The following is a 25,387-nucleotide window of genomic DNA, read 5'->3' on the forward strand; positions in this document are numbered from 1 at the left end:
GGCATGGTGAGGGCATCCCTAACCTCACCCCGACCCCACATGCTCTGCCCCACCCCGAGACCCCTGGGGCAAGGCCTGGAGACACTACTCTCTGGCTGCCCCTAAGCCATCCTGACACCTGTCAGGACAATGTCAAGTGCCTGAGTGGTGGGCTTGGGGGGTGGGGAGGGAGTAGATAATAGAGAAAGCGCAGCCACCGCTCCCTGCACCTGACCACGTCCGGTCACTCAGTCTCCACGGCTCAGACAAAGACAGGTGCAGCACAGAGCGGTTAAGGAAGCGGCCCGAGGCCACATGGCTGGGACGAGTTACGACCGATGTCCCACTGGGCTGCCGACACCAAGTGCGTGTCAGGGGGCTCAGGGGGAAGTGAGTCAGCGAGGACTCTGTGCACGGAGCCCCCCGCTCCCTGTCAGGTCCGTGATGGGGACTGGCTCTCATTTGCACGCTGAAAACCCTGGGGAGGGGGTGGTATCTGATCCATCTTCTGACAGGCTCTGGAGAGCAGCTGCCCGCCCCACGATGCAGGTGAGTGGGCTCCTCCTCCAGGAAGCCTCGCAGGCTTCGGCACGGGGGAATACAGGGCTTGGACGCGCCCTCGACTTCTCCCATGAGAGAGCAGCCCCCCGGCATCAGGCAGTGTCCCCCGGGGGTAGGCAGGCACGGTGCCCGCTGCTTCAGGAAGCCCTCAGCAGAGCTCAGGGCAGGGCAGGAAGGAAAGGAGGGAAATGGACTTGGGCAGCAGCAAGAGAGACTTGAGCTAGACTGTAAGTAAGCACTGCCCGGAGGAAGCATGATGGATTTCAGTTCTCCTCCAGCGCCATTTATCAAGGAGGGCACAGAGATGGCTCAGACTCGGCCCCATGGCTGCAGCCTGCAGATGAGACAGCTGGCAAGGGTGGCACTAAGTGGGGTGGGGGAGACACTCGCCCCCTGGAGGGTGACAATGGCTTCCGAATGAGGACAGCAGAGGAAGGTGAGCTTGGAAGGTGGAGACAGGTGGCAGGGCGGCTGGGGGTCAGGGCGGCTGCGGGCCAGAGTGGCAGGGGCAGGTGAAGCGGCTCAAGTCCGGGGCGTGGGAGGGCAGAGCTCCAGGGGGGGGGGGCCTGCAGGCAGGCGGGCAGACAGCACGCACCGCATCCTGGGGCCGGGGCTGGATGAGGCTGGAGCTGACCCACACAGGTCTGGCTCCCTCCCAGCTTCCCTGGTGAGGGGCTCCTCTCAGAGTACCCCCCAGCCTCTATCAGGGAACCTGGGGTCTGTGCGGATCCTCTCTTGCCTCCCTCCCCTGTCCACGTCCGGGGACAGCTCTCCTCTCTTCTTCTCAGCCTGGCCCCTGAGAATCGCCCCCCACCCCCAGCACCTGCCACTCACTGAACTCCTCCAAGGGAGCTCAACCTGCCCTTCCCCCATCCCCGACCTGCTTCCTCCAGGGGCGATGCATTTGCCCCTCGCTGTGGCAATGGGGCCGTGTCCCAGAACACCCATCCCAAGTTGGAAATCTCGTAAACCAAAACGTAGTTCCACACCTCACACCCCACACACCAGGTAGCCTCGTGCACTTAGGTGCTCAGAACGCTTCCATCTGCCCACAGTGGGGCACAAACCCCTTAACAAAGGGCCCAGAGTCCCAGTGCAGCCGCCTGCAGTGCCGGCATCCCATACGGGCACCGGTTTGAGTCCCGGCTGTTCCACTTCCGATCCAGCTCCCTGCTAATGCACCTGGGAGAGCAGCCAAAAGATGGCCCAAGTGCTTCAGTCCCTGCAGCCACATGGGAGACCCAGAAGGAGCTCCTGGCTCCTGGCTTCAGTCTGGCCCAGCCATGGCCGCTGAGGTCATTTGGAGAGTAAACCAGCAGATGGAAGACCTCTCTCTGTCTCTCCCCCCTTTTTTTATAACTCTGCCTTTCAGGAAATAAATAAATAATAACAAATTTTAACACAAAGCCCATGTTATACTCAAGTTTGGATAAGTGCATGCAATTTCTTGAACAGCAGGTTGAGAGCAGAAAACAGCTTCCGCACTATTGTAGTAAAAAAAAAGTCCCAAGGTAGGGGCTGGCGCTGCGGCGTAGCAGGCAAAGCCGCCACATGCAGGGCCGGCATCCCATGTAGACACCAGTTGGAGTCCCAGCTGCTCCACTTCCGATCCAGCTCTCTGCTGTGGACTGGGAAAGCAGTAGAAGATGGCCCAAGTCCTTGGGCTCCTGCACCCACATGGGAGACCCAGGAGAAGCTCCTGGCCCCTGGCTCCAGATCGGCACAACTCTAGCCGTTGCGGCCATTTGGGGAGTGAACCAGAAGATGGAGGACCTCTCTCTCTGTCTCTATCTCTCTGTAACTTTAAAAAAAAAAAAAAAGCCCAAGTCAGTGGCTGGTGTGGTGGAGCGGCAGGCTAAGCTGCTGCCTGCGAAGCCAGCGTGAATGCCAGCTTCCCCTAGCAGAGCACTGGCTTGAGTACTGCCAGCTCTGTTTCCCATCCAGCTCCCTCCGAGTGCACTGGGAAAGCAGCAGAAGATGGCCCAAGTGCTTGGGCCCCTGGGAGACGCACATGGCATTCTGGGCTCCTGGCTTCGGCCTGGCCCAGCCCCTGGCCCCAGCTATTGAACCAGTGAACCAGTGACCAGATCTCTTTCAAGCCCTCTAGGCTGGGGCTCGTCTGCCCCACGTGGTGGTCCCTGCCCCCTTGCTTCCCTAACCACCCCGCCCCCGCCACATGATCCACAGCAAATCCCAACACAGCTCAAAACTGAACCCAGGGACTGGCACTGTGGCACAGCAGGTTAACGCTCTGGCCTGAAGCACCAGCATCCTGTATGGGCGCTGGTTCGAGTCCTGGCCACTCCACTTCCAACCCAGCTCTCTGCTATGGCCTGGGAAAGCAGTAGAAGATGGCCCAAGTCCTTGGGCCCTGCACCCCATGGGAGACCAGGAGAAGCACCTGGCTCCTGCCATCGGATCAGCGCGATGCGCCGGCCACAGCGCACTGGCCGCGGCGGCCATTGGAAGGTGAACCAACGGCAAAGGAAGACCTTTCTCTCTGTCTCTCTCCTCTCTCTCTCACTGTCCACTCTGCCTGTCAAAAAAAAAAAAAAAAAAAAAAAAGAACCTCCTGGGCGGCTTCTTGGCCTGCAGGTAAGACACCAGATCAGACCCTCACGTCCCACGCTGGAGCACCTGGGTTTGATCCCTGGCTCCGGCTTCCTGCCAACACGCACCCAGAGAGGCGGCACGTGATGGCTAAGGAACTGGGTCCCTGGCACCCACATGGGAGACCCGGATGGAGCTGCAGGCTCCTGGCTTCTGCCCAGCTCAGCCCTGGTCCCATCATGGTGGGTGTCTGGGGGTTGTGAACCCGTGGATGGGAGCCCTCTCGGACACAGAGAGACAGGAAAGGAATGCGCCCTGTCCCTGGCCTGGCGCTGCACCTCCGTTTTCTGTGAGATCCTTGGACAGGCCTGCGCCGGAGCTGGGAACTCCTGCCGGGCCCATCTGGCTCTCCGGTGAAGTCTGGGTACCCCACGCTCGCCAGCCCTGGCCCCTCGTGGCCTCCCCCGGGCCCAGCCGCACCTCTTAATGACAAAGTGGATGCTGTGCCGCTCCTCCAGGATCCGCTTGAGCTTGGGGACCCCGTATGTGCATGGCCGCTTGAAAGGGATTTTGTCCGGGATGCCCACGATCTCCACCGCGTCCGGGTCGCAGGCGATCTTCCTGTAGGGGACGGGGACCATGTGGTCCAGGCCCAGGGCTTCCGCTGGAAGGGCAACGGCAAGGCTGAGCGGGACACCGAGGCTGCAGGACGCACGGGGTCCGGGGCCACGGTCACCCTCCCCCCCCCACCAGTGCCATGCTGGGTCCTGCTGGGACACTGGGTCATGGCGCTTCCTCTTAGAGCACGCCCACGGGCTCCCATCTCCCAGGTCCTGTCTACGGGACCCCAGGCGCTCTCACCTCTCTGCTCGCTTCAACCTCACCCCGGGCCCTGCCGCCTGCCTTGTGCCTTGCACACCAGGCGCATACCTCAGGGCCTTTGCATGTGCTCCTGCCTGCTCAGCTACCTTCCCAGACACCCCTGTCCCTCTCCCTCCCCCCTTCAAGTGTTTGCTCAGAGGGCTCCCGGGCTGTATCTGTGTAGCACAGTCCCCCCGCCCCCCGCCCCGTCTGTCATCCACTGGTCACCAGGTAGGTGGCGTTACGTCCAGATACATCTGCACTAGGCACAAGGTAGGTGATCAGGACGGAAGTGACTGGGCCAGTGAGTGGTGAGGATCACGGGAGGGAGGGAGGGAGAAGGAAGGACCTCAGTGACGGAACGAGGCTGGATGGCAGGTGCAGAGGGCAGGGAGGGGAGGGCGCAAGTCAGGGGCAAGTCCACAGCCGAGGACGGAGAGGGGTGCATCAGGGCTTCGGGGTGCCCAGAGGCTTCCTGGAGGAGGGGATCCCCGAGCAAGCCAAGTCTTGAACAATGAGGAGTTTGCCCCCCAAAAGGAATCCCAGACATGCTGGGGAGAGGGCATGGTGGGCCATGGGGGGGGGGTCTGGTGAGCACAAGGCACCAACAGGGCACAGTCAGGGCCCTCGGTGGTTCCCCAGGTCAGGGGTCATCTGTGCCCAGCTTGCCCCGCCCCCTGAAGAACATGAAGGGAGATACTGACACAATCACCGTCCAACCGGTGGGGCGCCTGCCTGCGGGAGGGCGGGCTGGGCCGCGGGGCCCCGCCCACTCACCAAGCATGCGCACTCACCGTATCTGCTGTTGAACAGGATCTGAACGCACTCCCGCAGCGTGTTGATGTCCTCCGTCTCCCGGATGAAGGCGTCCCACTTCTCTATCAGAGCGAGGGGGCGCCAGTGAGGCCCCGCGGGATGGCCCCACGCTGTATTCTCCGCGGGCCCCCTCTGTTGGCCGGGGCCCACCCGGGCTGGGTTGACCTCTCGTGACCTTGAGGCTCTCCCCCGTGCCCCAACCTGTGGCCTGTCCCACGAGGCCAAAGCCTCCGCCCGACCTGAGACTCCCAACAGGAGTGGCCCCTGGGCTCACTCCAGCTCCTAAGGGCGGCAGTGGCTGTAACCCAGCGCCCACCTGCGTTCAGTGTCGTCTGATCCTATGACTCCCTGATGAGGACCCTGAACTGCATTCATTCCCATTTTGCAGAGAGGGAAGACTGAGGCCCACAGGAGCTGGGGATCTCTCCTGAGATCACCCAGTGAGGGCCGATTGCCGCGTCTGCCTCTTGTCCACATGGCCGCTGGCATCCCATATGGGCGCCACTCCCAGTCCTGGCTGCTCCACTTCCCATCCAGCTCCCTGCTAATGGCCTAGGAAAGCTAGGAGGATGGCCCAAGTGCTTGGGCCCCTGCACCCACGTGGGGGACCCAGAAGAAGCTCCTGGCTTTGGCCTGGCCCAGCCCTGGCTGTTGCAGCCATCTGGGGCATGAACCCGCGAATGGAAAAATCTATGTATCATTTTTCTCTGTAACTCTTTTAAATAAATACATAAATCTTAAAAAACAAACAAATAAAAAACACCCAAAACCACAGGGGATTCTTGTGGGGATGATTTTAAGTCTGGCCACACGTTTTTGATAAATGCCTTGGCATTCAAGTGCCGCAACACGGCGGGAGGGACTGCCACGCCTGGAGCTCCCTCCTGACCTCCCTGGGGTCAGGAACTCCGCAGGAAAGCAGGTGGGGGCGTGCCGGCCACACCGTGAGCTGGGCCTTGGGACCCCTGCCCCAGGACAACATCCTGGCTGCAACTGACGCAGGACCCTGAGCCGGCAGCCTTCCCCCCTCCCAACCGCCGAGTCCAGACTCCCACTCACCCACAGACGCCTGCTACACTCCTTGCACAAGCTGCCCCTCCTTTCTCTCCCACCCCGCCCAGCACCACCCCCCCAGCCCCGGAGCCCGGGGTGCCGCCACGGGCGCCGCCCCACCTGACTTGTCGTGGACGATGGAGAAGAGGATACGCTTGGAGGCATGGACGTTCTGAATGAGCGGCCCACCGGGCCCGGGGGGCTTCTGTCCTGGACAAGGGAGACGAGAGGTTCAGGTTCCGGGTGGGTCCCCAGGTCCCACCCCCTGGGGCACGGGCACCCCTGCGGCGTCCCCGGCAAGGCAGCCCCTGGACTGGGGCCCTGCAATCAGGACCGTGAGACAAAGCCCCTGGACCAGAGGCCTGAGTCCTTGTGTCCCGGATCTGGCAGCGGAAGCCTGGTGCGTGAGAGCGGGACACTGGCGCCCGCCTCTGGGCAGCCCAAACATCTGTGCAAGGGGCGTCATTTTTCTCCTCATCATGATAGCAACCACAGTAAATGCCAGGGCACTTCAAAAAGTCCACGGACACAAGCCAGCGTGCTGGTGCAGTGGGTTAAGCTGCCACCTGCATGGCCAGCGCCGCGGCTCACTAGGCTAATCCTCCACCTTGCAGCACACCGGTTTCTAGTCCCGGTCGGGGTGCCGGATTCTGTCCCGGTTGCCTCTCTTCCAGGCCAGCTCTCTGCTGTGGCCCGGGAGTGCAGTGGAGGATGGCCCAAGTGCTTGGGCCCTGCACCCCATGGGAGACCAGGAGAAGCACCTGGCTCCTGCCATCGGATCAGCGCAGTGCACTGGCCACGGCGGCCATTGGAAGGTGAACCAACGGCAAAGGAAGACCTTTCTCTCTGTCTCTCTCTCTCACTGTCCACTCTGCCTGTCAAAAAAAAAAAAAAAAAAAAAAAAAAAAAAAAAAAAACAAAAAAACCTGCCACCTGCAGTGCCGGCATCCCATCTGGGTGCCGGTTCTAGTCCCGGTTGCTCCGCTATGGCCTGGGAAAGCAGTAGAAGATGGCCCAAGTCCTTGGGCCCCTGCACCCATGTAGGGGACCCGGATGAAGCTCCTGGCCCAGCCCCAGCCATTGTGGCCACCTGGGGAGTGAACCAGCAGATGGAAGACCTCTCTCTCTGTCTCTGCCTTCCTTTTTGAAACTCTCAAATAAACAAGATATGTTTAAAATAAAGTTACTTACTTGTTTTATTGGAAAGGCACAGAGAGAAAAGAGGAGGCAGACAGAGAACGCTCCACTCGCAGATTCACTTCCCGGAAGGCAGCCTGCAACAGCCAGGGCTGTGCCACGCTGAAGCCAGGAGCCAGGGGCTCAATGCAGGTCACTCACGTGGGTGGCTGAGTCCCAAGTACTTGAGCTGTCGCCTGCTGCCCGCCAGGGTGCTCGTGAGCAGGAAGGAAGCTGGGCACGGGACTGGAGCCAGGGCTTGCAGGCGGGCGCCCGGATGTGGAATGCAGGCTCCTCCAGTGGTGTGTTGACCACCACCCCAAACGCCTGCCCTCGAGTTTCACTTCCAAGTCCATTCTCTACGATCTCTGCCCAAGCACTGGACCCAGGGCTTGGGTCCAGCAGTTTTCCAACCTGAGGCGCACGCTGCCACCTGGCACTCGCTTCCCACAAAGCTTCGGAATCACGAGACTGGGGGGAGGGGAGGGCCTGGGCACCTGCATTTTGAGCCTGCTCTCTGCGGACGCTGCTGCTGCTCTGTAGGAAGCAGGTTTCACAGCTCAACAATCCCTGACCCCAGATGCTCCCTAACTTCGGAGCCGGCGTTGTGGTGCAGTGGGTTAAGCCGCCACCTGCGACGCCGGCGTCCCGTATGAGCGCTGGTTCGAGTTCTGGCTGCTCCGCTTCCAACCCAGCTCCCTGCTACTGCACTTGGAAAGCAGCGGAGGAGGGCCCAAGTGCTGGGTCCCTGCTGCCCCCACGGGAGGCCTGGATGAAGCTCCCGGTTCCTGGCTGCAGCCTGGCCCAGCCCCAGCCATTGCAGCCATCTGGGGCTGAACATCTTTCTCTTTCTCTCTCGTAACTCTGCCTTTCAAGTAAAACAAATAAATCTTTCCACACACATACAAAAAAAAAAAATTCCCTAACTTCCTGAACACCAGCGTGATGTGGGCCACCTCACGTCTGACCCCGGGATGGGCTGCAGTCAAAAGGCAGGGGCCGTAAGCACCGTGGAGTGACCTCCAGGCTCTGGGTCTGCGATGCACGCGGGACACAAACCAAGTTCATGTCTGGCCTTAGACTCCCTGCCTACGATACCTCACTTCATCCATGTAAATAGTCCCAAATCCTGAACACTGCTGCTCCCAAACATTCTGGAGACGGGATGCCCAACCTCCACCAACACCCCATTTTACAGATAAGGAAACAGAGGCCTGGAGACACAGAGCCTCGCCCTGGGACACACGGCTACCAAGCGGAGGAGCCAGGACGCGAACCCAGACCTTCCTCGTATCCAGCTGCTCCTCTCTTTGGTCCAGCACCCTTCATCCAGGCTCAGCGTGCATGCAGCAGGCGCTCTATGTGTGTATGGGTTGCTCGGGGATTGTATTCCCTGCAGAGGCGCCGAGTGGTGGCTGGGTCTTGGCCAGGGCACCCTCTGCCCAGGAGCGCTCCTCCTAGCCTGGGGAGACCCCTGTCCTCTGCCCACATGTGCCGGGCCCGGCGACAGCCTTACCACAGCAGTCGGCGAAGTCCTGGGCACCGGAGGCTGCGAGTTCGGGCCCGGGCCGGCCCAGGCTCAGGTCGCTGGGGACGAGCGGGCAGGTGGGCGTTTCCTGCTTCAGCTCTCGGATGGCGTGGCTGGGGAGCGCCGTGCTGTACAGGAAGCCGGCCACGGAGGAGGAGGTGGCGGTGGGGGGTGGGTCCTGCGGGGCCGCCTTGGGGGCCTGGCTGTGCAGGCCACAGTCCCGGGACCCCTTGGGTGGCAGGGAGACGCCGTTCAGTTCCACCAGTGCCTTTGAGTCCCGCCCGCCGTCCTCGGGTGGCCTGGGTCAGGGAGAGGCGACACGGGCAGCTTAGCATCCCTGATGCACCTGCTACCCCGCCCCCAGCCGCCCCCCCCCAAGCAGGGCCAGGTCGGGAGCCCATCACACAGGTGGGAGCGTGGGCCTGGGGGCGGGACATGACCCTGCATCAGCCTCTGCCTAGCTTGGGGACAGGGTGGGGCCTGAACAGAGCTGGTGGCACCTGCCAAGCCCAGCCTCAGCCGCCTCATCTCCCATGCGCCCCTTTTCACTGGCGACCGCAGCCCCAGGGAGTGTACCACGTGCCCTCCCCACTCCCCACTGTGGCACCGGCTGCTCTGACCACCAGGACACCACTTCGCCCCGTGCCCTGCCTCTTCCAGTCACTGTGCAGGCGGAGTCCCCGCCCCCACCCCACCCCCACCCGGGGAAAGGCTCGAGGTCTCTCCTCTGGCACCAGACTGGGCCCCCGCCCTCACCTACCTCTTGAGCTTGAAGCGGATGCGGTGGCTGTGTTCCAGGATGGCCATGAGGGCCTTGGGGTCGTACTCGGCCGGCCTGCGGAAGGCCAGGCCTTCGGGCAGCCCCTGCACAGCCAGCAGCCCCGGCTCCCTGAGCAGTCTCTCGTAGGGCAGCGGCACCACGCTGGCCCTGCCCAGGGCCTCGCCTGCGGGCCGGCAGGGGAGAGGGGCCAGGTGTGAGAGCCCAGCCAGGGCTGGGGACGGGGGCAGGGCAGGTGCACCCCACAGTGAGGCCCTGCTAAAGGGCTCCCCTGGGTGCTGGGTCCCCGCAGTTCTAGGGTCTGTGGTCTGTGCCCAAGGGTCTGGGACTCCTCTGTGCAGGGGCTGGGGGGGGGGGTTCCCTGGCGGCCTCACCAATGGGCACTTCCCTTCCATGCACTTGAGCACCTAGTGGCAGAGCAGGGGTCCAGGGCTGGAGATGAGGAGGACAAAGGGGTGAAGGGGAGAAAGAGGGTACGGGGGCGGAGCCAGGGATTGCCTGAGCCATGGCTGGGGGAGGAGGCAGGGCTAGGTCAGGGTGAGACAAGCGACCCAGAGAGAAAAGGGGGCGAGGGAGCGGGGAGGGGGAGATAGACAGGAAGGGCCGAGGGCTGAGGATGGAGGGGTGGCTGGGGGCCCCACCCAGAGCCAGCAAGAGGCCCGGCCGCCCCCAGCCTACTGTGATTCTGCGGGAGGTGGCCGAGGTGGGCACGGGCCCTGCGGCTGACCAACCCCGCGTGTAGGTCCTCCCAGTCCCGGGCCTCGGGCACCCCAGCCCCCTCGCCCCTTCTCCTCCTGACATGCACACAGTAGGTCCTTCCTCCCTGATCTCTGTAGGAGCCGCAGGGCAAGTGGGAAATAAACCAGGTGGGGCCCTCAGGGACCGGGGACAAGAGCACCTAGGCCATGTGGGGGCCGCCGCCAGGGCCCGGGGACCCCTTGCAACCTGATGCTTCCCCAGGGAGCCCGGGGCTCCTCCCCTCTGCTGTGGGGCTGTCAGTCTTCACTCAGCCTTTCAACAAACAGAAGCTGAGCCCCGGATACAGGCTGGGGACAGCCGGACAGGAAGGACAAACACAGCCCTTGCGCTGATGAGGGGACAGGGTACGGTGGGGGCCCTGACCCGGCGGGAAGGGGGAAGTGGGGCAGAGTGCGCAGAGAACAGGGAGTGGCTTCATGGGGGGGCCAGGGCCAAAGGACGTCCCCGGAGGCTATGGAGGTCACGCCTGGGCTCTGGCGCTGTTTCTACAGGCAGGTGGCCGGGACCTGTGGCCTGAGTCGGGGTGGGGGCCGTGGGGCTGGGGGTTCGGGAAACAGGGCTGCGGTGGGACAGCCACATGGGGTGGGGGGCTCAGGGGTGCAGGGAGGAGGGAAGGCGGGCAGTGGCCCAGGGGCACGTCAGGGGGCTCCCACCCGCCCCAGGGGGCCCCAAATGGAATCAGGAAGGGTCTTACTATAAAGAACGTCAAAGACTTCCTCTACCATCTTCCGCAGAAGGTACGCATCCGAGCCGTGCTCCAGGGCCGACCGTGGGGCGCTCCGGCCGCCACCCTCGCCCCGCTGCACCTTCTTGGGGTGCTCTGCCTCCGGGTCCTTCCACGGGGGCCCTCCTGTGGGACACACGGCACCCATCTCACACCCCAACCCTGGGGCCGCCGTGACTCTGCCTTTGCTGGGCCCTGCAGCCTGGCACCCGGCTTAGTGCGCCAGGAAATGAATCAATGAGTGGAGAAGGGATTGAGAGAGCAAGCCGGGCCCTGGCTGCCCCACTGAGGGCCAGCGCTGGCCACTGCAGAGTTCCTCGTGCCCAGCACAGGACCTGTGTCTCAGCCCTGCTCACCTCCGACTTGCTGTGTGACCGTGGGCAGGCTCCTGCCCATTCTGGGCCTGGGTCTGTGAGTGTGTGTGGGAGACCAGCTGGCCAGGTGCAGAATTGGGGTAGGAGGTCTATCTGTCGCAGCCGCCCTTTTCTGTGCTCTGATACTGACCCCCCCACACCGCCCCGTCCTGTCCCATCTCAACCAACCTGGGCCCCAGCTTCCTGCTCTGTCCAAGGGAGAGAGGATGGGGCACCTGACCAGGACGCCATGGGGGCTCCAGAGAGGCTGGGCCAGGCCAGGGCCCCGGGGGGAACAGGGGGTCCAGGGACAGGATCAGCATCAGGGAGCACAGAGGGCTGCACGCTCCCACCCGGCTTGGAGCCTGCTCCGCTGGAAATCAGCCAGCCGCCCTCCCAGTGCTATAAACAGTGGCTCTTGCTGGCTCTGGGAGGCCAGGTGCACCTTCCCTGGGCCCCAGCCTGGGAGACTGGGAGCCAGCACCTGCTACACCCACCCCATCCCAGCCCAGCCCCCTGCCCTGACCTTGGAAGGGATTCAGGCTCGGGTGGGGGGTACTAAGCCGGCCGAGGAAGCAGCCACACCCTACTGATGACATGCCCAGTGCCCAGAGATGCCCTTCCCTGGCCGGTGAGGCCCTTAGCGCCAGGCCCGGCGTGGAACGTAGGGGCTTGTGTTAGTGACAGTGACAGCCGCAGGCGAACAGTGGGTGGGAACTGAATGCCACGTGCGTGCCACGCGAGACCTCATCACCCCCCAGACCCACCCCTGCCTCCCCTCCTCCACACACAGTCTGCGGGTGCAGGGACAGGCTGAGCACCCCTGACCCGGAACCCTGGGGACCGCTAGTGTTTCAGATTTTGGCGTTGTTGTGAGATTCTGGAATATTTGCAAATATAAGATGGGATATCTTGGGGGGATGGGACCCAAGCAGAAACACAAAATTCATTTGTTTCATGGCTGGCGTTGTGGTGCGGCAGGTTAAGCCTCTGCCTGGGATGCCAGCATCCCATGTGGGCATAGGTTCAAGTCCCCGATGCTCCACTTCTGATCCAGCTCCCTGCTCATGCACCTGGGAAGGCAGCAGATGATGGCCCAAGTGCTCAGGCCCCTGCCACCCATGTGGGAGACCCGGATGGAGCTCCGGGCTCCTGGCTTCTGCTTGGCCCAGCATCTAGCATTACAGCCATTTGGGGAGTGAACCATTGGATGGAAGATCCAACCCTGCTTTTCAAATAAATACAACGTAAAAAAGAAAATTCATGTTTGTAAATACCTTATACATATTGCCTGAAGATGATTTTATATACTATTTTTAAAATGTTTATTTATTTGAGAGGCAGAACACACACACACACACACACACACATGCACGCACAGAGCTGTCATGTGCTGGTTCATCCCCCAAATGCTTGCAATGGCCCCAGGCAGGGGACTAAAGCCAGGAGCCAGAACTCATGCCAGGTCTCTCCCGTGGGTGGCAGGGGCCCATCTACCTGACCCACCACCGCTGCCACCGACAGTCGTCATCGGTGAGAAGCTGCGGTCAGGAGTGGAACTGCAGCCAGGCACATGAGAGCCGGGAGTTCCCGCTGAGGGAGGGGCCGTGTCAGGGCGGGCAGAACGGGCACAGGCCAGGGACTGGGGGCCCCGTACAGCCTGGGCCAAGGGAGCACAAGAAGTTCCTGGGGGCGGGAGAGGGGCTGTGGAGGTGGGGGCTGAGTTAAGAGGGGCCCTGAGGCCCCTGATCAGGGGGAGGACTTGGGAGCCACAGAGGGACCCCTCTGTCTCTGGCTCAGTGACAAGGACCCCCTGGCAGGGGCCCTGGGCTGCTCCCCGCGCACCTCCCCGACTCTGAAGGGTGCAGCAGGAACCACAGAGCTGGCCTCAAAGCCTGCCTGCCTGCCTCGCGAGCTGGCCGCACACTCCGTCCTGGGCCTCAGTGTACCCGTCAGTGAATGGGTACATGCGAGGGGGCTGGCTCTGGCCGGTGCCGTGGCTCCGTCTGCCTGTGTCCACTGGCCAGGGTGGGCTGGGGGAGGGCTGGTGGAGAACCTGAACCACAGCTGTGGCCGCCCCTGCCGCCGGGCTGGGACCCCCACCCCCGCCCCCGCCCCCGGGGGTACTCACGGCAGAACCTGAGGAAGTCGGCCTGCAGCTCCTTCCGCGCGCTCAGGAACAGCCGGCCCTTCTCTGTGCCCACCACGAAGGCGCTCTCGTCATGTACGGCCACGCACGCCACCTCCGCGTTCAGCTTGGACAGCGCCGAGCACTGTGGGGAGCGGGGCCCAGCGTGAGCTAGCAGGAGGCTGCCCCTCCCTGCTCGGCCACACCCACAGGGGCAAGTGTGGGGGTGCCGGGGAGCGGCGGGGCTGAATGAATGCATGCATGCATGAATGAATCAATGGCTCCCCGGAGGTTGGCCGTGGGGCTGGAGGAGGACAAATGCCCGCTGGTCCTCTTCCCTCTAGGGTGGGCTTCCTACCCTGGCCCCAGTCCCCATCATGTCCAGGGCTCTCCTGGCCCCTCCCAAAATCCTGGGCCAGGGGCCACTGGGATGAGACCCCCGTCCCAGGGGAACAAGGGCTCAGACAGCCCCAGGCTCCCTGCCCATGCTCTCTGGGACGCAGGCTTCCCTCTCTGCATGGTTGGCGGCTACTCCTGGGGTCTCAGTGGCTGTGGGGGGTCCCAGGTGCACTGGCTGCAGGCAGAGCCTACCCTAGGACAGCAGATGCAGGTAGACCAGCAGGCTGGCTCCCTTCCTGGCCCGAGTTGAGGCTGGCAACTCCGGCCCTGCCTCATCAGGAACACCCGGCAGCTAGCACCTACGGCATGCAGTTGGTGCCTAATAAATGCTGAGCTTTCATTTTCACTCCATTTCTTTCTTTCCATTCGATTGGAACAGGAAGAGGGACACAGCCCTCTGCCTTCTGCGGTTCACTCCCCAGATGTGCACAACAGCTGGAGCCTGGAATTCCATCCGTGTCTCCCACGTGGGTGGCAGAGGCCAGAGGACTCGAGTCGTCATCTGCTGCCTCCCCCGGGGTGCGCGTTGGCAGGAGACTGGAATTGGAAGCAGAGGAGCTGGGACTTGAACCAGGCACTCTGATATGGGATGCGGGCGCCCCCAAGTGGTGACTTCACTGCTATGCCAGGCACCTGCCCCTGAATTGCTGGTTTTTAGGAGCTGAGCAGCACTCATGGAGGGTTATAAAGTCTGGTTTCTGGTCGTAGCTTGGTGCTGTGTGACCTAAGACCAGCTCCTCAACCTCTCTGGGCCATAACCTCGACTCCCGTTCCAGCTCCAGCCAGCAGTCACTCTGGTGAGGAAGCGGCGGCCAGACCAGCGGGCCTGCCCTCTGGCGTCTCCTGCATGCTCGTTTCCTGCTCTCCCACGAGGAGATGAGGTCACTACTTCCAAGGCAGGAAGGACTGTCAGGGCTGCACAGACCCTGCACTGCGGGGCTGCTGCTCAGCTGCAGCCCAGGCCGGGGCGGGGGACCTCGCCTCCCCCGGGGGGCCACAGGGGGACGCGGGAGACAGGGCCTGCAGGGGTGCCCCTGCCGCCCCAAGAACCCCGGCCCCAGCCCTGTGCTACTGTCAGCCCAAGTGTCCCGCAGGGAACCCTGACGGGGCCCAGGCCCGTCCTGTTGGTGCTACCAGGACCACTCCAGGGTCCTTGGCTGCCCCTGCTCTTCCTCCTCTTCCTCCTCCTCCTCCTCTTCCTCCTCCTCCTCCCCCCCCAAAGTCCTCTAGCCCAGCGCTGCCCACTGGCACTTTCTGTGCCAATAGATGCAGTCTCTCCTGTTTTTTCTTCAAAGATTTATGATTTTATTTTTTGTCCTTTTAATTACTTAATTAATTAGAGAGCGAGCACTTCCAATTTGCCGCTTCACTCTCCCACACGCCCAGCAGGTGGGAACTCCATCCGGGTCTCCCACGTGGGCGGCAGCGACCTAAGTACTCGAGCCATCACCTGCTGCCCGTGGGCGACAGTAGGAAGCTGGAGCCAGCAGTGGAACCAGGACTTGAACCCAGGTGTCCCGAGCAGCGTCTGAGCCCAAGGCCCGGGCCCGCCGTGCACCGGCCCACGCTGCAGCCACAGCCGCCTCTGACCCCCGAGCACTCGGACCAAGGCTGCCGTGACTGAACAAACAAGGAGCAAGGAGAGAGATGGCGGGCACCAAGGCAGCCTTCTGGCATCAGGAACAGCCGAGAGCCAACCTGGGAGGAAGGCCCTTGTCCCCGCGGGGGAATCCGCTGCTTCATGCTGTGTGACTGCAGGCCAGGTGCTGCCCTCTCTGGCTCCCGCTCCCCCGCCCTCCCAGGCAGCGAGCCGCTGATGGCAGATGAAAATGTTTTTTTCACACCTGCCTACGTTCCGTCGTCACAGAACTGTCACCCATGAAGAGGGCGGTTATTTCCTCCTCTGGGACCAACTGCCGACAGGTGCGTGGGTAGGCGACAGTGCCCGGGGCAGTGGGTGGCAATGCGGTGGTGATAACTCTCCCATTTACAGGGAGAGCATGGCTCACGCCTGGGGGCAGGAAGGGAACAGCAAGAGGGAACCCTGGGAAGACAAGGGCTGGACGTCCCCGGACTTGACCTCCAGAGCAGCGGCCCGGCCCCCACTCTGACCCCCTCCCTCCTCCCGGCAGGTGGGCTCACCATGGAGTCCAAGGCGGACACCAGGCTGGTGATGATCTCGTCTTTGCGGGCGAAGGCGGCATTCCAGCGGTCGGGCCCGCAGCCGTTGGCGGGGATGTCAGGGCGCTTCCCCAGCAGGGCCATGGTCACCTGGAGGGATGGAGGAGGCAGCGCAGTGGGTGTGAGGCACGGGGCAGGGCACCTGCTCCTACCCACCTGGCCCCCGCTCTGCTCAGGGACGATCTTGTGGATTGTCGTGGGCCTAGCGGCTTCTAGCACCCCACTTCCTGTGCCCACAGCCTGGCTGGGGCAGGTGCCCTCACTGGCCTCCCCTTCACAGGCCCCTGAGCCTCAGTCTACTTCCTGGCTGTGGGTGAGAGGCCCCAGGGTAGGACTTTGTACTCCTGAAGCCAACGTGAGGCCCCGGGGAGGGGAGGGGAGGGGAGGGGAGGTAGAGCTGTCACCTCCCTGCTGGGGCTCCCTCAGGCCAGGGCTCCTATGGGGCTCAGGCTTTGCTGCCCCTGCCCCGCCCAGCCTGGACACCCCCCCAAACACCAGCTCCCCCAGGCTCCTGCTTCCACCCCGCCCTCCCCTTCCTGAGCTTGGAGTCAGGTCCAGGGGCCACCCCCAGGCTGTTCCAGTGCCAGTGCCTGCCCTCCCCATGAGAGCAAAGGAGAGGGAGGAGCCGGGAGGCGGGAACCCTGGGTTTCCCATTCTGGGGAGCAGGCAGCACTGGGTGTGGGTGGGAAGCACCAGGCAGGAGCCCCCCGGGGTTGGCACCTTAAGGGCGTCCTCTGTGGCCGGGACTGCCCCCAGACGCTCAGCTCTTCCAGGGCAGGGACCAAGTCTGCTGCCTCTGCTGCCCCACATGTGCAACTGCGCCAAAGCGGGGAAGCCCCCCAACCACAGACTGCGGCCTCTCGGGGGCGCCCAAGAGTCTGTAGCAGGTGCGGGTCTCCTGGCCCAGCAGTGCCCTGGGGCTGGGGATAAATGCTGATGGGAACAACCAGCCAGCCCTGCTTCTGCCCCCGGGCTGCGATTGTATAAAGTTTGAAACGCACGGTGTTAAGGGATGCACAAGGGATGACGGGCCACCCATGGGACATAGCCACGGATGGCGCATGCGTGGACCAAGAGGCAGCAGGACCACCCTGGGGACATTACGCCGCAGGAAGCCTGTCCCAGGGTCTGCGGCAGCTCCCCCAAGGCCCCCACTGAGAGATCTGCCTGCCGGTCTAGGAGCTCCCAGGCGTCCGCCCGTCCCTCCTGTCACTGGCCACTCCCTTGAGCCATTCCCAGAAAGGCCTCCGGGCTACCAGACTCCTGGCCAGCCACAGAGGCACAAATTGAATCAAGGTCAAGTGGGAGGCACCAGACGGTGCTCCAGCCCTGGCCTCCCCGTGGCCCGCAGCCTGCGGCTGGCTCCTTCCAGCGAAGCTTTTAATCCAGTTAGGACGGAACCAGGGACCTGGAGAGGGAGATGCAGACGCGGGGGCGGGGGCGGGGGCCTCTGCAGGCTGTGGCCTGACTCTTGTCCTGGCCAGCCCAGCCCTGTGTCCTGAGCTGGAGCCCAGGGGAGTGGATCTGGGGATGAGGGACGGAAGCCACCCCCTGCCAGTGCCTGGCACCTCTCCCCGGGGCCACGGCAGGAAGGCTGGCGGGCGGCCAGGAGGAGCCAGGCCCAGGTCTGGGACCATCACAGCAGGTGAACCCCATGCACACCCCGAGTCTCCTCGTTCGGCAGCCGAGACCCAGGCAGAGGGGAACCCCAGATAGAACAGAGAACCTGGAGGCAGGCGGGCAGCGAAGCCTGACCCAACTGTGCAAGATTCCAGGAAGTCCCCGGATGAGGGGGAAATGGAGACCTGTAGGGACGTCAGCTGGGCACCGGCAGGAGTGTGGGCAGCCGGCTCCTGAGTCGTGGACACACATGGTCAGGATGCCCACTGTGCCCAGGGACCCCACAACACCACACCCTGGCTCCTGGGTGGGCAAGGCCTGCGGGGCTCAGGACGACAGCAGGGAGGCCACGAACAGCCCCCTCAGGGAGCCCCATGAGTGGTTTGCCGGCCACGCCTTCTCCTGGCACCAACCTGGGGAGGGGGGAGGGGTGGTGGGGGGAAGGGCTGGGTCAGGGTCCTCTCCTTTTACCCCCATGTCCTCATGCGGCCCAGCTCCAAAACACACCCACAGCCATCCACGGCTGGCCTCGCCCAGGGCCACCTCGCCAACTAAACCACTGCCTCCACCAGGGCGATGCCCTCCTCCCTGGCCCCTGGTCCTTCTCTTGTCCCCTTGGTCCCTGCCCCAAACACCAGACAGAGGGACTCCACCCAGCATCCGCCTGGGGCCACGCTCCTGCTCGCAAGCGGCAGATGGCAAAGCAAGAGCGTCCCTCTGCAGTAAGCCCCGGGGGACCCTCTGCCCCCTGCCCTGGGCTCCAGGCTCTTCCAGGTCTAGGTCCCCCTTTGGCTGTCTCCTGGTGCAGTCTGGGAGAAGTTCACCACCCACTCCTGGCACGGTTTCTCCAAGTAGACCGGGAGCCCCGAGGAGCCAGGGGCCGGGGGCCGGGGGCCGGGCTGGTTTTCACGAGTGTGTGCCCAATGTCCAGGGGACTCACAAGCACTCAGGTCAGCTGGCTGGGGCTGCGCGTGCTGGGGGGGGGGGTTCCCAAGCCACCTGCCTGGTGCTCAAGGGGTGGGGAGTTGAGAAACGTGGGAAATTGCAAGCCAGCCAGGATGGATTTGGATCACGAAGCGGGAAGAGCCTAGAGACTAGAGCTGATGATGAATGGAGCCGGGGCCAGGGTCTCAGTGCCCCGAAGAGCCCCGAGAGGGAGGCCGCATGGTCAGACAGGTGTCCAGGTCACGCCCCTGACCTGCAGCATCAGCAGAGCCAGCATCCGTGCACAGGAGCTACCGGCCTTGCTATGGCATCATGCTCACTCTCTCTCCCTAAGGTTCATTTATTTGAAAGGTGGAGTTAGAGAGAGAGATCTTCCGTCCACTGATTCACCCCCAAGATGGCCACAAAGGCCAGGGCTGGACCAGGCCGAAGTCAGGACCCAGGAGCTTCACCTGGGTCTCCCAAATGGGTGCAGGGGCCCAAACACTTGAGCCATCTTCAGCTGCTTTCCCAGGTGCATCAGCAGGGAGCCGGATCAGAAGTGGAGCAGCCAGGGTGCAAACCAGCGCCTGTATGGGATGCTGGCATCGCAGGTGTCAGCTTTACCTGTTACGCCACAGTGATGGCCCCGGCCTCACTCTCCTTGACATGACAAAGGGACCTGCCAGGTCCCCAGGGAGCATGCAGTGTGGACGAGGTCTGTCCGTGTCCAAGCCTGCCCTTCCTGCTGACATGCAGCGGGCGGGGACGATGCTTCCCACACTGGCTGTGATGCAGGGAGCAGAAAGCCCAGCTGACTTGCAATGGGACTTTTATTTCTTTGAAAGGCATAGACACACACACACACACACACACTTCTATCTGCTGGGTCACTCCTCAAATGCCGGGAAAGTCCAGGGCTGGGCCAGGCCAAAGCCAGGAGCCAGGAGCTCCATCTGGGTCTTACACAGGACAACAGGGACCCAAGTACGTGAGCCGTCACTGCTGCCTCTCAGAGTGTGCATTAGCAGGAAGCTGGCATCGGAAGTGGAGCCAGGACTTGAACCTGGGCACTCCACGATGGGACGCAGGTCAAGCAGAGTCTTAATTGCTGCCCTGATGCCCACCTGACTGCCCTAGGCCTAGCACAGAAAGCCCCTTGTCCTGAGAAACCCCTCAGTCCCCAGTTACCCTGTGACACCCAGGCCAGGAGTCCACACCTCTCCCGGCAGCTGTGAGTGTGGACAGATGCTAAATGACCACCCGGCGGCCCAAAAAAGGCAACTTCCTTTGATAAGGGGGACACTTGGGGAAGGGGACAAAGAGAACAGGGAGACAGAGGTGGGGTGAAGAGGCTACCACGGTGACGTCTCCGAGGTCAGACACAGGCCTGTGCTGGGAACCCCAAGAGGCAGAGCTGGGGCAGGTGGTGGAGCAACTGGAAGAACTCAGCTCTCCAAACTGCGGCACCTGCCCCACCGCCCAGCCTCCGACCACACTCGGCACACCTGGGCAGGAAGTGGCACCTGCCCTACCGCCCAGCCTCTGACCACACTCAGCACACCTGGGCAGGAAGTGGCACCTGCCCCATCGCTTAGCCTCCCGACCACACTCCGCACAACTGGGCAGGAAGGCTGGCAGTTAGCACAGCTGTGACTCCACCCCCAAGAATATCAGTGAGCAGTTGGTACAAGATTCTGGACTTGGGACACACAGCCTGCTCTCTCTCTCTGCTCCTCCACTGGCCACGACACTCAGCTCAGAGGAACAAGGCCGACAGGGGAGGCCCAGGTGCCAGGACGGCCAGCTGAGTGGCTGGTGAGTCACGTGCAGATGCCAGGCACATGGCCAGAGGCCCAGGGCTTCAGAACCACACAGAGGACACCCAGGGGGGTACAGAGCCAGCATGCCTGACGCCGAGGCAGCATGACCTGGCCGGAGGAAGCCCCAAGGCAGTTCCCTAAATGCTGGGGCCAGCCCAGTCTGGAGCGGGGTCTCACAGCTGCCATCGCCCTCCACAGGGAAATTCTCGCCCCAAAGGCCCCAGAACCAGGACCTGAGCCCGATGTCCCAAAGTCCAAGACACTTACACCACACCATGTGTGTATAAGCCTTCTGCTCCCCACCCAGGGGCCCTGGGGCAGGTGTGGGGGGTGGCCCAGGCTACTCCTCCCCCACCCCACTGTGCAGATGCTGCCCCTGGCTGTGGCCTAGCCAGGAAGCCAGGACCCTACCATTACCCACCCCACAAGCATCCGCAGACCTGTAGGAGGAGTGTGAGAGGGGAGTGTGAACTCAGCAGCGTGAGTGTAGCAGATGAGCAAGGGGACGATGGCCATGGCTACGAGAGGGACCCAACAGACTGAGGATGGCCACAGTGAGGCTGGGGGCCCTGGCCCACCCGCCGGGGGAGGGGTGCGCGTCCCCACACGGACTCGGGGTTGCACCAAAGAAACCAACGTCAGCAGCTCCACGACCACCGGCACAGCCGTCACTAACAATTCCCAGACAACCGCGGGGGGGAGGGGGTCAAGTTCAGCACTCAAGAGCATTCCTGGTCCGCGGGGGGAGCCGGTCAGCTCCAGTCCAAGCCCCCTCCTAAGCACCAGTGCATGCTCAGGTGAGGGGCGTGTGGGGGCGGGGCAGCCTCGGTCGGGGGCAGGGCTCTCAACCCTGGCCCCTTCATTCATCCACTCCTCTGTGTACTCATCATTCCTTTCACACACACTTTTGAACCCAGTGCCATTCTCATTCCCTGTGCTGATCTCGGCGAGGCCACACGGAGACCCCCACTGGGGGAGAACGGGACAATACCTCCTTTTAGTTTCACACTTTTTAGCTATTTTCGGGGAGCAGGAGTCGGCCAAACAAGGTTCCCCTAAGTTGGTGACTGCTGGGCTGGGTAGTGCAGAGTGTGTAGGAGTTCTCTGAGTTTCTATGTCGAGGGACAACACTGGAGAGACACAGCCTTTGCTCCCAGGGTAAGAAGCTTGTGCCGGCCGGCACCGCGGCTCAACAGGCTAATCCTCCACCTGCGGCGCTGGTACACCGGGTTCTAGTCCTGGTCGGGGCACCGGATCCTGTCCCGGTTGCCCCTCTTCCAGGCCAGCTCTCTGCTGTGGCCAGGAGTGCAGTGGAGGATGGCCCAAGTGCTTGGGCCCTGCACCCCATGGGAGACCAGGATAGCACCTGGCTCCTGCCATCGGATCAGCGCGGTGCACCGGCCGCAGCGGCCATTGGAGGGTGAACCAACGGCAAAGACCTTTCTCTCTGTCTCTCTCTCTCTCTCACTGTCCACTCTGCCTGTCAAAAAATTAAAAAAAAAAGCTTGTGCTGCCCTCCAGAGCAAAAAGGTGACCTACGGATGTGGGGGAAATACCTGCCAATCATGGATCTGATAAGGGACTGACATCCAGAACATGCATAGGATTCCCAAGAATCGACAGCAAAACGACCCCAGACAATCCACGCAGAAAATGGGCCAATGGCTGGAACGGATAATTCTCCGAAGATGGCGTGCAAATGGCCACCGAGCATGGGAAAAGATCCACACGGATCATCGTTAGCAAACCACCGGCACTCCTGCTGATGCCCCTGGAGGCAGCACGTGACGGCCCACGTGTCTGGACCCCTGCCACCCACACGGGAGACCCGGATGGCGTTCCTAGCTCCTGCCTTCCGCCTGAGCCAGCCTCGGCTACTGTGGGCATTTGGGAAGTGAACCAGCAGATGGGAGATGTCTCTCTCTCTGCTTTTCAAATAAACGAGTAAATCCCTCCCCCAAAACAAGATACTGTACTGATGGGCCATCACACACCCGCTAAGAAGGCTACATTCTCAAAACTAGACCAAGCCGAAAGCTACCCAGAAAAACCACAAGTGTGCAGCAACTGGAACTCCTGCGTGCCCTTGGTACAGGCACTGGTGGCAAGCAGTTCCTAAAAGATGAAAAATGGCATCATTGCACGATCCAGCACTTGCATTTCTGGGTCTAAACCCAGAGCGATGGAAAACAAGGCCCCAGGCAACCCCGCGCTGCCCCGCGTTCATAGCCGCTGCGCATGTGTCCCTGGAAAGACAGACGGACTGACAGAAATGGGCCCCGGCATGCACATGGGAGACCCGGCTCCTGGCTGGGGCCTGGATCAGCCCCAGCCTTTACAGCTAACTGGGGAGTGAACCAGCAGAGGGAAGATCTTTCTTTTACCTTTCAAATAAATAAACTGAAAAAAAAAAAAAAAAAAAAAAAAACCATGTGACCATGTGGTGACATCTTACTCCCCTCCCTCTTGAACATGGCAGAGTCCTGGAAGTCACCGCCAGGCTCCCCAAAGGCGCAGCCTCACCCCAGCTTCTCCCCGGCTCCGAGACACGGGCCGTGGGCCGCTAGATTCCAAGACCACAGGCAGGTGGTCAGCCACCCAGACACCACGGGGCTGGAGGTGGCCGGGGCAGGGAGGAAGTGCATCATCCCCTTTTGTGACTGTAAGGAAAAACTTGAGGCGGGCTAACTTGATAGAGAAAAGACGCCGGTTTTTGCTCACGGCTCTGACGGTGCAGGTGCAGAGGCCTCCGCTGGTGGGGTCCTCCCTGTAGGCAGAGCCTCAGGGCGGCGTGAACAATCCCCCTGCAGGGCTCGGCCAGCACGCGTGTCCATGGGCACTCCTTACAAAGCTACCAGGATCCAATCACAGCAGCGCCCCCTAATGACCGCATCAAATCATTTCCCTCCGTGGTCACGCTCAAGTTTCTTTCTTTTTTTTTTTTTTTTTTTTTTTTTTTTTTTTTTTTTTGACAGGCAGAGTGGACAGTGAGAGAGACAGAGAGACAGAGAGAAAGGTTTTCCTTTGCCGTTGGTTTACCCCCAATGGCCGCTGCGGCCGGCGCACTGCGCTGATCCGATGGCAGGAGCCAGGTGCTTCTCCTGGTCTCCCATGGGGTGCAGGGCCCAAGCACTTGGGCCATCCTCCACTGCACTCCTGGGCCACAGCAGAGAGCTGGCCTGGAAGAGGGGCAACCGGGACAGAACCCGGCGCCCCGACCGGGACTAGAACCTGGTGTTCCGGCGCCGCAAGTGGAGGATTAGCCTAGTGAGCCGCGGCGCCGGCCTCTCCTCTTTCTTAATGCTGTCTGCTTTCAAACTTTGGGGAGCCACCCGCTGCAGGAGTTTGGGGGGACGAGTCACCCCAACCGCATCGAGAAGTCCCTGGCATGACCCCACCCCACAATCCCAACTGAGTGGGACCCTGAGATCCACCAGGCCAGGCCGTGGCTTTGACGTTGCTAAATCTGGGTCTGCTCACTACTGAGATCCTGGGAGGGAGGGGGCGGGCCTTGCAGACGCTCCTGTGCCCGGGGCAGCTGTGGGGGGCCAGGGTGGGGTACAGCATGGGTCTGTACGGTGGGGGAGGGCAAGGGGGCTGGCTGGTTTGGGGCCGCCACACTGCCAGACACACACCCGCCAGCCGTCCCTGGAGCTCGCGGGTGCGGCCCCACGCACAAAAACGCGCGTGGGCAGAAGTGAGTTCGGGGTCCTGAGCTGCGGGTGGGAGTAAGGGCGAGCCTGGCAGATTCTGGTGGGCCCCAGACGCCAGCACGCACTTCCTAGGGAAGGAGACGCCCGCCAAGAGAAGATGGGTGTGTAGCTGCTTCCAGAGGTGTGGCCATGAGCCCAGGAGAGGCCGGCCGGAACCGGAAGGGGCGGGGAAAAGAGCCGCCCCCAGAGCCATTGGAGGAGGCACAAGTCTGTCAACACCTTTGCCTTGGCCGGACGAGGAAGACGCTGGACTTCCGGCCTCAGGAACCCATTCCCAGTTTGCCCTTTCTTCCCGTACAATGAATGGCAGAGAGATCCAGAGAGAACTTCCATGTGCTGGTTCCCTCCCCAGATGGCTGCAACAGCCAGGTCTGGGCCAGGCAAAGCCATCGGGGTCTCACACGCAGGTGCAGGGGCCCAAGCGCTTGGGCCATCTTCCGCTGCTTTCCCAGGCACATTAGTTAGCAGGGAGCTGGATCGGAACCAGAGCAGCCGGGACTCTGACAACTGACGCTGCAAAATGGGATAGGTCCCAGGCGGCGGCTTAATCTGCTGGGCCGCGACACTGGCCCCAAGTGTCTCCCGGCTTCAGGCATCACCTTTGTGGTCCTTAGTGGCAGGAAATGAACACAGACCCCTTCACTGCCCACAGCCCCCAAGGACAGGGGTCTTCAAGAAACTCATGGAAATGCATAGCATGGAAAAAAAAAAATCTTTGCATGGATTTTACAATTTTTGCACCCAACTAAACGTCTTTTCATTTTCTTTTTCCACGAACTTTCTGAAGTCCCCAGGGACTAGCTCGCGGCGGGGCGGGAAGGGTACAACACAGTCCTCGTCTCGGAATTCTGCAATGTCCAGAGAGGTTCCCCCTGGAAAGAGCTGGAAACTTCTGGGTACGGGGAGATCGCCTGTGACTCGCTGCCCCAGGGGACCAGCTGGGAGAGCTGGAGGCGACAGGAGAAAAAGACACACGGAGCATGCAAAAGGCAAAGGCAGGCGCGCACGCCACCCAAACACGCCCCCGCGCCATCCGCAGCCATATGCTTGTGTTTCTGCAGGGAGAAGCTTGAGAGAGCAAACAAGAAACGTCTCCCCTCCTGGGGAGGGGGCCGGCTCTCCTCCCGACAGATGCCCCAGCTCCTGTCCCGGGGGCAGGGTGGTGGTGGGACCTGGGATTCCTGCCCCCGGCCAGCTGTGTGGCTCCAATCAGGTTGAGGGCCACAGCCCTGCCTCCCGCCCCTGCCCTGCTCAGGGCTGGCAGCTGGAGGGGCTTTGGGTTCAGGAAGCCTGGGGCTTGCGGGGCACAATCCTGGACCCCAATCCTGGCTCTCATCCCAAAAGGGGCTGCCCCCAACAGTGTCCTGGAGCCCACAGGCAGGTGCCCGGTGGGGGGGGACAGCTGGGCCTCTCACCCAGCCTTGCGGGGCAAATCCTGGTGTCCTACTACCAGGTTCTCAA

At 62.2% G+C, this 25,387-nt stretch overlaps 1 protein-coding gene across 6 annotated transcripts in view; it reads right to left on the bottom strand.

The window, feature by feature from the left end:
• GTF2IRD1 (GTF2I repeat domain containing 1) overlaps window positions 1–25,387 on the bottom strand; it is a 92,850-nt gene that overhangs the window by 41,460 nt on the left and 26,003 nt on the right. For 4 of the 6 annotated variants that reach the window (XM_051835434.2, XM_070064515.1, XM_051835430.2 and 1 more), the window contains exons 2-9: window positions 15,808–15,936; window positions 13,270–13,411; window positions 10,756–10,911; window positions 9,285–9,468; window positions 8,513–8,823; window positions 5,941–6,030; window positions 4,746–4,829; window positions 3,571–3,754 (exon numbers count right to left, since the gene is read on the bottom strand). In XM_051835434.2, coding sequence (XP_051691394.2) covers window positions 3,571–3,754; window positions 4,746–4,829; window positions 5,941–6,030; window positions 8,513–8,823; window positions 9,285–9,468; window positions 10,756–10,911; window positions 13,270–13,411; window positions 15,808–15,930 — 1,274 coding nt within the window. In that variant the 5' untranslated portion in view covers window positions 15,931–15,936. Of the gene's footprint in view, window positions 1–3,570; window positions 3,755–4,745; window positions 4,830–5,940; window positions 6,031–8,512; window positions 8,824–9,284; window positions 9,469–10,755; window positions 10,912–13,269; window positions 13,413–15,807; window positions 15,937–25,387 lie in introns of those variants that run through there. The other 2 variants (XM_070064517.1, XM_051835435.2) reach the window with 2 other exon arrangements.

Source organism: Oryctolagus cuniculus, chromosome 19, assembly GCF_964237555.1.
Source record: "Oryctolagus cuniculus chromosome 19, mOryCun1.1, whole genome shotgun sequence".
In the NCBI taxonomy this organism is placed as follows: Eukaryota; Metazoa; Chordata; class Mammalia; order Lagomorpha; family Leporidae; genus Oryctolagus; species Oryctolagus cuniculus.